Genomic DNA, 12,161 nt, shown 5'->3' with positions numbered 1-12,161 from the left:
TCAAAGATAAAAGTAAACAAATCATCAAATAAAATGTAATCAATAAAAAATGTAATTTCATCAATAAAATAAATGTATTCCTTAAATGTAATTTGATAGAAGTAGAATAAATGTCGTGGACTCAAGCATATCCAATGCAACACAATCTACAAGGGCTAGCGTCAGCTGTAGCTTATCACTACATTTTATTAACAGTAAACAGAATCTCTTTTTAAAAATGGACTTCCAAAACCTCAACAGAGCAATGCACAACAACAATAATATAATGGCATGATGGTATTGCTGACAACATTAAGTTTCCAACACAGTCCCCGGCCTTGCAATTGTCAATAACATGATAGGAGTGCACCCTGGAATAGCCAGCAGTAAATTGCAGGGCAACACAAATGGAAACTTATTAAATGTTAACAAAATAAAAAGGTAGAAAGACATTGAAAAAAAGATTACTGTATACGTTTATAAAATTAACTAGATAGCAACTATAGCATAAATCTTTTTGTTTTCCACTATCATGCATTAGTTTTGTATTGATGTATACATGCATGAAGGAAATTCATGTGTTTGACGATTGTAGCTTAATTTAATTTATTATGAAATACTTACATCTGTAATACAAATAATACATCTGACCTATTTTTTTTTTGTCTTGCATTTGACAAATTCCCCAAATATTAAAAAAATAGATATACTTTCAAAACTAGTACAAACATTTTAGCATTTTATGCACAAGCATTTTAAACAATAATAAAAATAAATGTTATAATAACAATAATAATAATAATAACTAACTTTAAAAAAAGATTGACTAGATTGAGCTCTACATGTGTGCAAAATTATGTAGGCCGTTTTGTTTCTGTTTCCATTTGATTATTTTATTTAGGTTCTGCTAAATACTAAAAAGCTAAAATACTGGAAGCATTTTCCATTTGATACAAGAAAGTGATAAAAGTAATCAGTATTTGTGTGTCGTATTTTTTTAAGAAATAAAAGAAAATATTTATCGCAATCGTGATATGAAATGGCCTTTGTCACTGACAAGATGTTTTTCAAGATACCACTCAGCACTAAAGGCAAATACCAGTATGATAATGTGTAGCAGCTCACAGCCACATATTGACAGAGGGGACAAAAAACTAAGATTGAGATCATTTTGGGCTTGACGAAATAAGTTTTAAAGCAATCAATTTTTACCTGAACTGAATTAGTTCATTTTAAAATGTGTGAGCTGAACTTTGAACTACTTCACATAGTAAATGAACATTCCTAACATTTCTACAGTGAACCTAGCAACCCTTCCGTCAGTCTGCCCCGGGGTTACTGTTGTATGGATGTGTGAGTATATGAATGTGTGAGTGTGTGAAGCACAATATAAGTAATCTGTTATTATTAAGAAGCCAGGACAGGAGCGAGTTGAACCGTATGTACATTACGACCATCCTGTGGCAGCTATGAGCAATCACAAAGCTTTTTGGGTGAGGCGTCAATTACTGTATTTGCCGCTCTTTGTGGCAGCGCTTTTTCAATATCACAAAAAAGAAGGGGGGGGGGGGGGGGGGGGGGGTCGCTATTATGTCTTTTAGAAATGTTGTTTTTGTTCAACAATATCATCTTTCCTTCCATACTTGCTCGCTGTCATTATCCAGTGATTTTACGACAAGATTAGTGCATATGGCTGTTAGCATTTGTTTCTTTCAACAGACCATATTTCCTCTTGTGAAATACAGTGGACGCCTGTGTTACAACCCCCCTGGCTTGAATTATTTCATGCAGCGACATGGAATACTGAGTTTTTTCCCATCGTCATGGTATTTTCCCGGTTTTGCGACAAAAACAACGGTCATGACCCTAAGGGCTTGGCTGTATTTGTGTTGTTTCGTCTCCATCTGCAGGCATTTTTAGGTAATTACACTTATTTTCAGTTGCTGTCACACTTGCCTCCCTGCAACGCGTCACTACAATTTTGGTCTGCTATTGGTCGGCATCTCCTCACGGAGATGGTGGTCTGCTATTGGTCGGCCTCATTCGTTTCAAAATGGCGGAACGGTAAAGCTTTGTTCGATTGTGAGCGGTTACATAACCGTATTTATAGTGCATTTTACTGCTTAATTCAAAGTTGAAATGGTTAGCCATGGGTCCCGAGATGGCTAGTGATGTCAACGAGAGAAGTAAGAAGATGATTTATATGGAAACGATGCTGGAGATAACCCTTATTAGGGAATATGGGTATAACAAGCGGCACTCAAAGGTAAATAAATAATTTCTCTATTTTTTATTTATGATGTTTTCTGATTGTATACATGTATATTATATATACATAGCACTTACTATACTATTTTGGTACCAATTTCTAACGTGTTTGTACAATTTTGATGTTTTTACCTGGGATTCTAACTGCATTAGCTATTTAACATAGGTTTGGATTGCCAGTCATACGGAAAATTTGAGCCCAACCGCGGAACGGATTAATCTCGTAACACGGGGGGCCCCCTGTATATCATACATTTATCCATTTTCTCTTGCAGCTTATCCTCACTAGGATCACTGGCGTGCTCGGGCCTATTCCAGCTGACTTCCGGCAGCAGGCAGGGAAGAGACACCATGAACTGGTTGCCAGCCGATCACAGGGCACACAGAGATGAACGACCACTCACACCTACAAATACTGAAACATATTAGTTTTTTGTTTTTTTTCATTGATATCTGTGTTCCAGTTTGCTGAGTCCAATGTCCAACCTTTCATGACCTCCCAGAGCCTTGTGATCCCTGTGACAAGTGTCCCAGCAGTGGATCTCCAGCCTCATTCTCCCTGATGTTGTCACCAACCCAGGCAGGAGAAACTGCTAATGGGGATGGAGTCATAGTCGGCGGCCGGTCCGACTCAAAGTGACGCCTCTGTGGGGCTGCAACTGGACCACTGGGTCGTGTTTCATCCAAAGTATCCACCTCAGGAGATGAATCAGGCTGACCTACTGCACGTGTCGACTCCTTGACAGTGTTCAGCCTTCTCAAAGGAATTATAGAGCGGGATGAAGAGTGTGGTCGGAGGCGGCCTAATTCACCACTGCCTACTGAAACAAAAAGACGGCTTCATTTAAAAAAAAAAAAAAAGAAAGTCTCTTTTGGAGCAAATATTTGAAACCTTTGTTAACACACCATGACTTCGTCTTCTGAGTGCAAAAGCAACCTCTGGATCCATTCCCGGTTGCAGGGAGTAGTATTTCTGGGATTTAGGAAAATTTTGAGCTGGCTGGAAGAGGAAGAATCAATACTCTATGAAGTTGAATTGTTTGGATGGTATTTGAGATCTGTGCGTGTGTGTCCCTTAAAATCCAAACCCACCGTCTCACGGAAACTTGCAGATCGGAGGCTGCGTCTGATGCTTGCATGTCGGCGAATTAAAATCTCCCTGGCTCGGCTATTGTCAGGTTGGTAGAATTTGTTAGTGTAAGCCATGGTCTGTGTAAGAAACGAGTACAGCAGGGGTCATCAACCTTTTTGAAACTGAGTGCTACTGCTTGGATAGTGATTAACAAGACAGGCCACATTCCAGAAATAAATTTGTTTTAAATACAATTAATTACATATTACAATAAGTAATTAATGGGATTTATTTATATGAAGACACTGTGTGAATTATTTCCCACAATACTTAGCCTACATTCCTCCATCGTAACTACTGCTATAAAATTGGGAGTTTACTTATGAGCTTCAGCTGAGAACAGGTGGGTAGCTCATGTGATCCTTAGGAGCTAACTGGTGCACCAGTTTGGTGACCCCAAGGTATTTTATCACGTGTCAAGAGAGGAATTGGAAAATGAAATCACTCATCTTACCCGTTCCCTTATCTTGTACATGTTCTTTGACAGAATGTCATGCATTTTCCTCACATCTGCGGCCAAGAATTTCTGTTTTGGGCGAGATGAATTCTTCCTCTCGTCACTTTGGGGGGAAAAAAATAACAGCCATAATGGTAGATTCTATATGATGTTGCTTATTGAAAATGTGATGCAACTAATAATATGGAGAAAGTTCAAGTTTGTGTGTTTTTAAAATTTCAAGTACATTAACAGACGCCTCTCTAATGTTGCTTTCATAGCATGTAGCTAATATATATTTTGTTTTATTACTTACTTTAAAGATACAATGGACGGTGCTGCACTCAGATCACCCACAGGTGTGTCCAGCAAATCAATGGCCGTCTGCAGCTCAAGTTTCTTGTACAGAGATACAATACTGGACTCTGCCCGGCTGTCTCGAAGAAGGATGCGTCTCAAAAAACGGTCATTAAACCTTTTAAACCTGAGCCCCATATCAAAAACAAACAGAATGGATTAATTCGATCAGCAAAGAGATTGTAGACTTGAAAATGTACATGTACTCCTACTTGTCCTTCCAATAATAGTGACTCCATTGTCCACACAGGTCCTCAATGCCACAAACGATGTGCTCCATCGCCTTGGCACAATATTCAATCAAATGAATAAAGCAGAATAGATTAATGATTAAGTGACACAGTACTATTGGACAATTCTTACCCTTGTGTGTATTTCTACATTGATGGTGCTCATGTCTTTGTTGGTCCTCCTTATATTTATATATTCTATAATAGGACGAATGCTAATGCCCTGCCAAGAGAAAAAAAAAACGTATCCATCTTTAGGATTTACGTCTGAATCTGACTCCCGAGGCCCAATCATAGCAACAGCCCCCACCTGTATGAACACAGTGAAAATGATTATGGCTATGGACGCAGTGACAAACAAATTCTTCCTGTTGATGCTGTCAGGCAGAGTGAAGACCAAAGCGAAGCAGATGACCCCTCGCACGCCTCCATAGGCCAGACCAAATTGGTCCTTGAATGTGAACTGGATGGTCCGAAATGGGTTTACAATCTGGGACAGAATCAGGATCCCTGTGGCAAAATAGTTTGCACAAACACATGATTGGAATCTGATTGAGCACACCGATGAGCATGTGCACATGTTCAGTCCGCACTTACCAATTCCTCTCCAGAGGAGCGCAAACAGGAGCGTGAACAAGATGTAGGCCCAGTTCCACTCGTGTTCAGTTGTAATGGTCACAACCCCCAGGAAGAAGAAGATCAGTGTTTCAGAGATGGTGGCCAACATCTTGATCACATGACGGATAGTAGTGCAGGACCTCTGAGACACATTCTCCTCAACGTAGTACTTCATGGTAATCGCACATGTTATAATCCTGCAGGAACAAACAAACAAGGAGTTGTTACACTTTGTTTTTCCTATTTGTATTGACGGGTGGAAGAATGAGGGTCACCCCGAAATAAATTGTCCTGTCATTTCATTGTATGCCATACTCCATGTCCCACACGTTATGATTCGTCTCATTTGGCCTGTGTTTTGAATTTTACTATGATACTTTTCACAGTAAATCCCGTTATTGTAATCATCAGACTGTGCAGCATTGATTGACGAATGTTGGGAAAATCTATATAGTTTATCAAGAAAAACCACAAGTAGCAAAATGACTGTTCACTGAGCTAAAAAAAAATGGTCAGATTGTTATGGTTAATTCATATTCACAAGAGCAATATTACTCAAAATTCCTTATTTAGACTTGTGGCAGTGCACAGAAGAAATTATTGTCAAGGTTTGGGCGGTTGGGTCAAACCATTCGAGTACGGGGAAGACTCGGGGGTTTGAAAAATGATGAAATTGAATTACAGTACATTCTGAACATTCAATTTGTTTTATGAACTTATATTTTCCTGAAACTTTTAATTAGTTCCATAATTATATTTAAAGGATTGTTTAAAGGATTTTTTCATGTTTGCTTGTTTGTTTTCTATAAAATCTCGAATACCCCCTGGAGTTCATTTAAATATCCCCAGGGGTACCTGCACCCTCATTTGAGAACCACTGCTCTAGAGAGTTACAATAGTGCCATTGGAAATATTGTCATTAATCTTATTGTTGCTCTTGAATTGGAAGTCTTTAAAATTTGGTAAGTGACGATTATAAAGTGGCCAATGAGTTCATGTTACAGCGTAAAGAACTTCTACTACTATTTGATCACAGCAGTGCATGTTTAGTTATAAGTATCTGAACTGCACAAACAAATCACATTGAACTTTCTCCTTCTTGAAAGAGGAAGAGCAAGTTTGACATGTTCCGTCAGGCCACAAGAATCTGGAGTATCTTACAACCTCTTGATCCAAAAAGGAATTGGACTCACATGGGGCACTAACTTGGTTGAAATCTTCCAGATTTGCCTGCATTGCCCTTCTGCCATTGTTGTATATTGGAATGAATGTTTGCACCTATAGCTGTAATTCTGTTTGTGGTGTGCTTGTTCTACTTACGCAAGGACACTGGATATGGCAAACAGCTCAGCCGCAAGGTAGGCCAAGTAGCTGAACATGAAGACAAAGAGGGGCTCGATTTGTCGTGCGTTGTGGGTGAAACGTGTGGTGAATGCCGCTACAAAGCCAAACACAAGGCCAAAGAAAAGACCCCCAGCCCCCACTACAAAGAACCGAGCCACTCCCAGAAACACATCTGTGGATTCAAAGGCTGACATGTCTGCCACAAAGGAAAACATGCTGTACAGTACCTGCAATGACAAGGGGGGAAAAAATGGTTTCACATATACAACTATGGTAGACGTAGATGAACAGCAATGGGAAGCTTCTTGAATGAGTAATTGAGATAACGCAATGACTTTGTAAATAATACAGAAAGAAAAAAACTCACCACAGTGACAGCATCATTAAAGAGTCCCTCTCCAAATATGACAATGTGCGTTTGCTCGTTTACATCGATGTCATCAAACACGGCGAGCACAGCCACAGGGTCCACAGCAGAGATGATGGACGCGAATAACAAATTTTCCTGCCGGGGACATACACTTTATATGAACAAATGGCATTTTATCAGGTTTTTCAACCTTTATATCCAAAAAGATGTTCTTAGTCTGATGCTCCCTGTTCTCATGACTAACCTGAAGGTTGATATCTTGAAGACCAAAGACTTCAAATTGACAAATGGCAAAGAGTGAAAGGCCAATGCCAATGCTATTCCACAGAGTTCCCACTACGGCATACCATAGCACTGTGCCGACATTTTCGAAAAAGGGTCTTGTGGGCATGAAGTAGCCATTTTCCAGGACTATGAGAGGGAGCATGTAGAGGAAAAAGACATTGGAGGTGAGCACAGCTGGCGGTTCCTCTTTAACTGAGTGCATGATGGCACCAACAATTAGGCCAATGGAAATCAGCAAGCAGGATTCAGGGATCCAGATGGTGATCTTTTGGTAAATATGGAAACCTAAAAGAGGATGAGTCATAGTGTGAAGTTGAATAATATTGCTTTAAAACATTCTGTTTTTAAGTTTCAATGCACACACACACACAGGATAAAAATACATAAATAAAAAATGACTTACCAATTTTGGCAAAGGAGGCCAGCAGGACCCAGAGTGTGAATTCAAAGGGGACTTGTATCCGAGGATAGTCCATTGTAAACACAGGAAGATTGGCCCTCTCTTCTTCAGGGAAGGCCTGAGGTTGATCATTTTCATTGTGGTAAGGTTTGACGGTCGTCAGGCCGGTCGATGCTGATGATTCGGATTTTTGAATTTCACATTTTCCTCCGTGGTAGCAGAGCAACAAAAGAAGGACTGCGTATAGGCCTTGTCTGTCATGCAAAGTTACACCACACATTTTCACAGGTTAACACCGATTAGTCTAGTGAATTAAACTGCCAGCATCAGACAATAGTAAGCATGAAAAGAATGGGCTGATATTCCCCATTTGAGTTTATTCCTTTCATGAAAGAACGTATGTAGTACAGCTGCATTTTAAATAAAATAAAATAAAATAAAACAAAATAAAATAAAAGAAAAAGAAGTATCCCTTCCCTCCGAGCTTTCTCAGGTGAAATGCAATTCTGGTTTCAACTGTTGTTCAACCTGCTTGTTACAGGTGTCATGCCTACTGGGTGGAGCAAACCAATGTTGGGACATTTCAACATTGTTTCCCTTTTCTCATGGGCGACACTAACTCGCATTTCGTTTGAATAAATTTTGAATTTGGGCTTAATTACAAACGTCATCAAGCATGGTCCGAACACTAATTCAAGCTACATATAAATAGACCTAAAATGACACTCTTGTCCACAGGATGGTGCAAGAGCAAAGCAATTTAAATTTTATTTCAGGGCGACTGACTTTAGCAAGCATAAGATTAGAGCAAATGTTAAAATTTTAGTACGCGGCTTCCCTCTAGTGGGACAAAGACAAATCCTTACAACTAATAAGAACAACAATAATTATGATATTATATTAGTCAAGTTTATTCTGGCGGTGCTATACATGACCAAAATGAATGAATGAATGAATGAATATATATATATATATATATATATATATATATATATATATATATATATATATATATATATATATATATATATATATATATATATATATATATATATATATATATATATATATATATATATATATATATATATATATATATATATGTTTTATTTTAATATTTCCCTTTAATAATATGATATATACTTTATGCCTCGGCCGATTACGTTACAGCGTTGAGCATGATGTTAGAAAATCAAACAGAAGTCGTGGTGTTTTGTATCATGAGCATGGCTTCCCTTCTGTGGGAAATAAAGAGCTCCATAAACAATGCGTTTGGTTTATTTTGGGAAATGTTACCCAGCAGCGAAATACTCATAATTTCTTTTTGTCCGGTCTTTTGAAGTCGTTTTTAGTTAAGTTAATTTTTGAAAGTGACGTTTACGGTACACCGTAGGCAGCGCGATTGCGTCATTTGATGTCACGCAGTAGGCGGAACTATTCCTTTCCGCTGTCACTTCTGCTCCAGTCGGAAAGACATTCCGACGACAAATAATAACCTTTTGACGAAAGTGGATAATCTATTTTTAATTGGAAAGCTGAATGCAAGTATTGTCTGCACAGTAAGTTTTCACTTAAATACTCTTTCTTGCTGTCTCGTCGTTTTTGTGTTGTTGCTTTGAGTGTTAACATCTTTGGAAAACGAGCCTTTCCACAAAGTTCATTGTTTTGTATTTTTAGGTAACATGTCAAACTATGTTGTTCATGCTTGGCATTTGTGTAATCAAATTAAGGAAATGGAAGTCAAGCAGACGAAATTTTACAAGAAAATGTTCTTGAATTTCTAGCAGGAAATGACTCAATTGTACCTGCATTGTTACAGCCAAATCGCAGTCTAAGCTACATTACGTAACTTAGTTCGGAAACCTTATTTTATCCTCTTGCTTTCTCTTTCTCTTGCCGCGTGTGTGTGTGTGTGTGTGTGTGTGTGCGTGTGTGTATCGGTGTGTGTGCGCGCGTGTGCACGCATATTTGTGTGTGTCTGTGCGCGCGCTCGCATGTGTGTGTGTGCGCCAATGAAGGGGCAATGGGGCAAACATGTTGCATTTTATATTTGTATAATGCCTCGCATGCAACACGTTTCGGTGCATTTTCTACGACTACGAGTTCTGATTTTGCAGTGAGCTTCACTACGTACGTGTGAAATTCATCTGGACTGACGATACAAACGTGGAAATTAAGTGGTTGTGCTCCTTCAGTTTGAAGTTGTTCAAGTTTTAACAATAGCTTATAGACAGAGTATCTTAAAATGCTACACATTACATGAACATTCACTGCTATTGTGTTACTTGTCCCATCAACCTGCTTTGATTTACAAAAAGTTTGCTTGTGTAAAAGTAGTGCGAACTAATGTGGCAATATTGCTGCAAAGTCGGTTTTGTGCATTCTGTGAGACATCGATAATGTACATTCTTTTAACATGCACAATGTCATTGATTAAACCTGAGATTATGGAGGTGGCTGTTTATAATTAATTATTTATTTATATTATGTATTTATTTTGTCTTTAAATTACATGTGACGAGAGTTTCCCTGGTAAAGTCCATAAGGCCATAAACAAAAATGATGGGCATGAGTGTTCCCATACCTTTTTTGAGGCACGGATTTTACATCACAAATCTTTTAAGGCAGGCAGGTCATCAAGTCTACAGTGGAAAATGATCTGCTCTAGGAATATCAACAGTGTGAGCTAGTTTGACAAACTTTGACATTCTTCTTTAAATCAGTGGGCTAACATATTATGACTTATATTTGTGACCTTATTCATCGTTATTTAGACACTTTTCATCTCAAATGACCTTACTGAGGCATTTGGTTAGTAACTGAAGGATGAAAATTAAGTGCAGAAGCAGTTTGTGGGCACGTTGTTTCCCACCACAGACTTGTTAGCGGTGTTAGATGTTTTTAGCTGTGTGCCCTCTCTCGGCTTCATAACAAGGAGGTGATAGTTCCTTCTTACACACACTGAGCAGGTCATGACTCTACAAACCTCAAATGGATCATAGCAAGATGAGCAATGGGCAACACTTGTATTTCTGATAAAAATGCTGATGAAAAACATGGTGTACCTATTATGTGTATCACAAAGTACTGTTCTAAGTTGTACTTTCTGTCAAATCGTCACATTCTGTTATGAACTATCAAACAATTACTGCACTTGGTGTTATTGTAGAAAAAGTTGTACAAACGCACCCGACGCAAATAAACTATTCACACTGGTAATGTTTCTTAATTTATTTCAATGGATTGAAAATATGTGTGGTAAAAAATGTGTGCAGTAAAAAAAATAATTAAAGCAAAAATAGATTGAATGCAATACCCCAAAGCCTTTTAAGTATAGAACTCTTTGTAGTTTTCCTCCATTTTTATGCCCTTTTTTTTTCAACACACAAGTGGCATCAACCAATTGGTGCAGATGATTAAAAAATTATACAGGTTGTTATTATGAGCGTCAAAATTTAACATGTATTCTTTTTTTGTAATGTTACTTTCATTATATGAAAACATTGCATATTTATATTTCTATGGTTGCATAGTCAAATATTTTTTTCTTCGCTTTCTGTATTATTATACGTTACCAAAACCTTTGTGGATTTATCTAAGTTGTCGACTATATAAAAGTAAAAAAAAAAAAGTGTTAGGTATTAAGGAATTAAAGTAATACATCTGTTAGCAGAGGGGATGTGACACAAAGAAATACAGTCACATTCATGGAACACTCATACTGGATCTCTCAGGGTTCAGTATAATGAACCATTAATTGGTATCAAGGGGAACGGAGGCGGATTAAAACACGGGTGAAAGCTGAGTGTGTGTGTGTGCGTGTGCGTGCGTGCGTGTGTGTGTGTGTATCCATCTTCCTAGGTGTGTGTGCTCGCTTGCATATGTGTGTGTTCATGTGTGTTTGTGTGTGTGCCCGTAGGTTGCTGTCGCATATGTCAAACCGTTTCCCAAAATAATGGGGAAAAAAAATAACCTGCCTAGTGTTGCTGTGGCTTCTTTGAAAAAAAAAACCCAAAAAGACTTAGGTGCTAATAATAACACAAGGTTACTGTGGACCTAGTAGCGAACACACACTGCCGATGGGTTTACACACACAACATGAAAAATGATCTTCAGTAAAGCAGTGATTCTCAAACTTTTTATGCCAATTCCCACCCGAGTTTGAGTCACTTGATATTAAGTATCTGCCGATACTGAGTCACAATCTAATTCAGTACCTCAACAATGCAATTCAAGAGGCGAAAGAAAGCCATATCAAAATAGAACATTTAAAAATGCCATCTCTTTTAGCTAACACCGTTCATCTGAAAACAGTGTGATTGGCCCTGATTTCTAACCATGTCAGTCAGTCCAGGACAGCTGATTGAACATGTATTTCACTTGCTAAAGACAAATACCCTAAGAATGAATGAGAATTGAAGGCAGCGACAGCAGATGCATCACCAGCATGATGCCATGAGTTCAAGACTTGAGGTTTTCACTCAATGCAAAGGATATGGGACAAAGTATTAAAAATTGAGAGTTTGATCTGTGATTATTTTTGGTTGTCGCGTTACTTTTGTTTCCCTATAAAGTTGAAGGCACATATAAAATATGTTGCACTTTCCATGCTGTTTACCTGCTTTAGAGGGAAACACCTTCAAGTTTAAGGTTGGCCTGCGCTTCAAGCACATCTTGATTGTCTCATTTCAATCCACTGGGATTTTGAACAGAGCTAGTTTGCTAAAAATGGTGTCATGTCC

At 38.3% G+C, this 12,161-nt stretch overlaps 2 protein-coding genes across 12 annotated transcripts in view; one reads left to right on the top strand and one right to left on the bottom strand.

Moving 5' to 3' along the window:
- Window positions 1–1,566: 1,566 nt before the first annotated feature.
- On the bottom strand, window positions 1,567–7,898 carry LOC148428113 (sodium/hydrogen exchanger 2-like). 4 transcript variants are annotated; one of them, XM_088408600.1, is made up of 13 exons: window positions 7,423–7,898; window positions 6,979–7,304; window positions 6,732–6,869; window positions 6,341–6,591; window positions 5,000–5,217; window positions 4,536–4,912; window positions 4,385–4,455; window positions 4,132–4,299; window positions 3,834–3,939; window positions 3,340–3,456; window positions 3,154–3,247; window positions 2,734–3,068; window positions 1,567–2,662 (listed from the first exon to the last, which is right to left on the bottom strand). In XM_088408600.1, the coding sequence occupies exons 1-12, from the start codon at window positions 7,697–7,699 to the stop codon at window positions 2,737–2,739; spliced, it is 2,475 nt and encodes an 824-aa protein (XP_088264726.1). In that variant the 5' UTR covers window positions 7,700–7,898; the 3' UTR covers window positions 1,567–2,662; window positions 2,734–2,736. The 4 variants fall into 4 exon arrangements, with proteins under 4 accessions (XP_088264726.1, XP_088264727.1, XP_088264728.1 ...); XM_088408601.1 differs by having other exon boundaries at window positions 1,567–3,068; window positions 4,536–4,625; window positions 4,713–4,912; XM_088408602.1 differs by having other exon boundaries at window positions 1,567–3,065; window positions 4,536–4,625; window positions 4,713–4,912.
- Window positions 7,899–8,838: 940 nt separating this feature from the next.
- The window catches only part of inpp4ab (inositol polyphosphate-4-phosphatase type I Ab), a 29,139-nt gene continuing 25,816 nt past the window's right edge, over window positions 8,839–12,161 (top strand). For all 8 annotated transcript variants that reach the window (XM_088405504.1, XM_088405512.1, XM_088405485.1 and 5 more), the window contains exon 1: window positions 8,839–8,978. The gene's annotated coding sequence lies outside the window, so the exon portion shown is untranslated. The remainder of the gene's footprint in view (window positions 8,979–12,161) is intronic.

Source organism: Hippichthys cyanospilos, chromosome 2 (assembly GCF_059441005.1).
Source record: "Hippichthys cyanospilos isolate Australia breed blue-spotted pipefish chromosome 2, RoL_Hcya_1.0, whole genome shotgun sequence".
NCBI lineage: Eukaryota > Metazoa > Chordata > Actinopteri > Syngnathiformes > Syngnathidae > Hippichthys > Hippichthys cyanospilos.
This window is presented reverse-complemented; position numbering and strand designations above follow the sequence as displayed.

Coding starts and splice junctions, on each gene's coding strand:
- LOC148428113 (XM_088408599.1), bottom strand. CDS start 7,699: ATGTGTGGTGTAACTTTGCATGACAGACAAGGCCTATACGCAGTCCTT. Junction 6,870..6,978: donor TTCAAGATATCAACCTTCAG/GTTAGTCATGAG, acceptor TGTCCCCGGCAG/GAAAATTTGTTATTCGCGTC. Junction 3,457..3,833: donor TGTACAAGATAAGGGAACGG/GTAAGATGAGTG, acceptor TTTCTTACACAG/ACCATGGCTTACACTAACAA.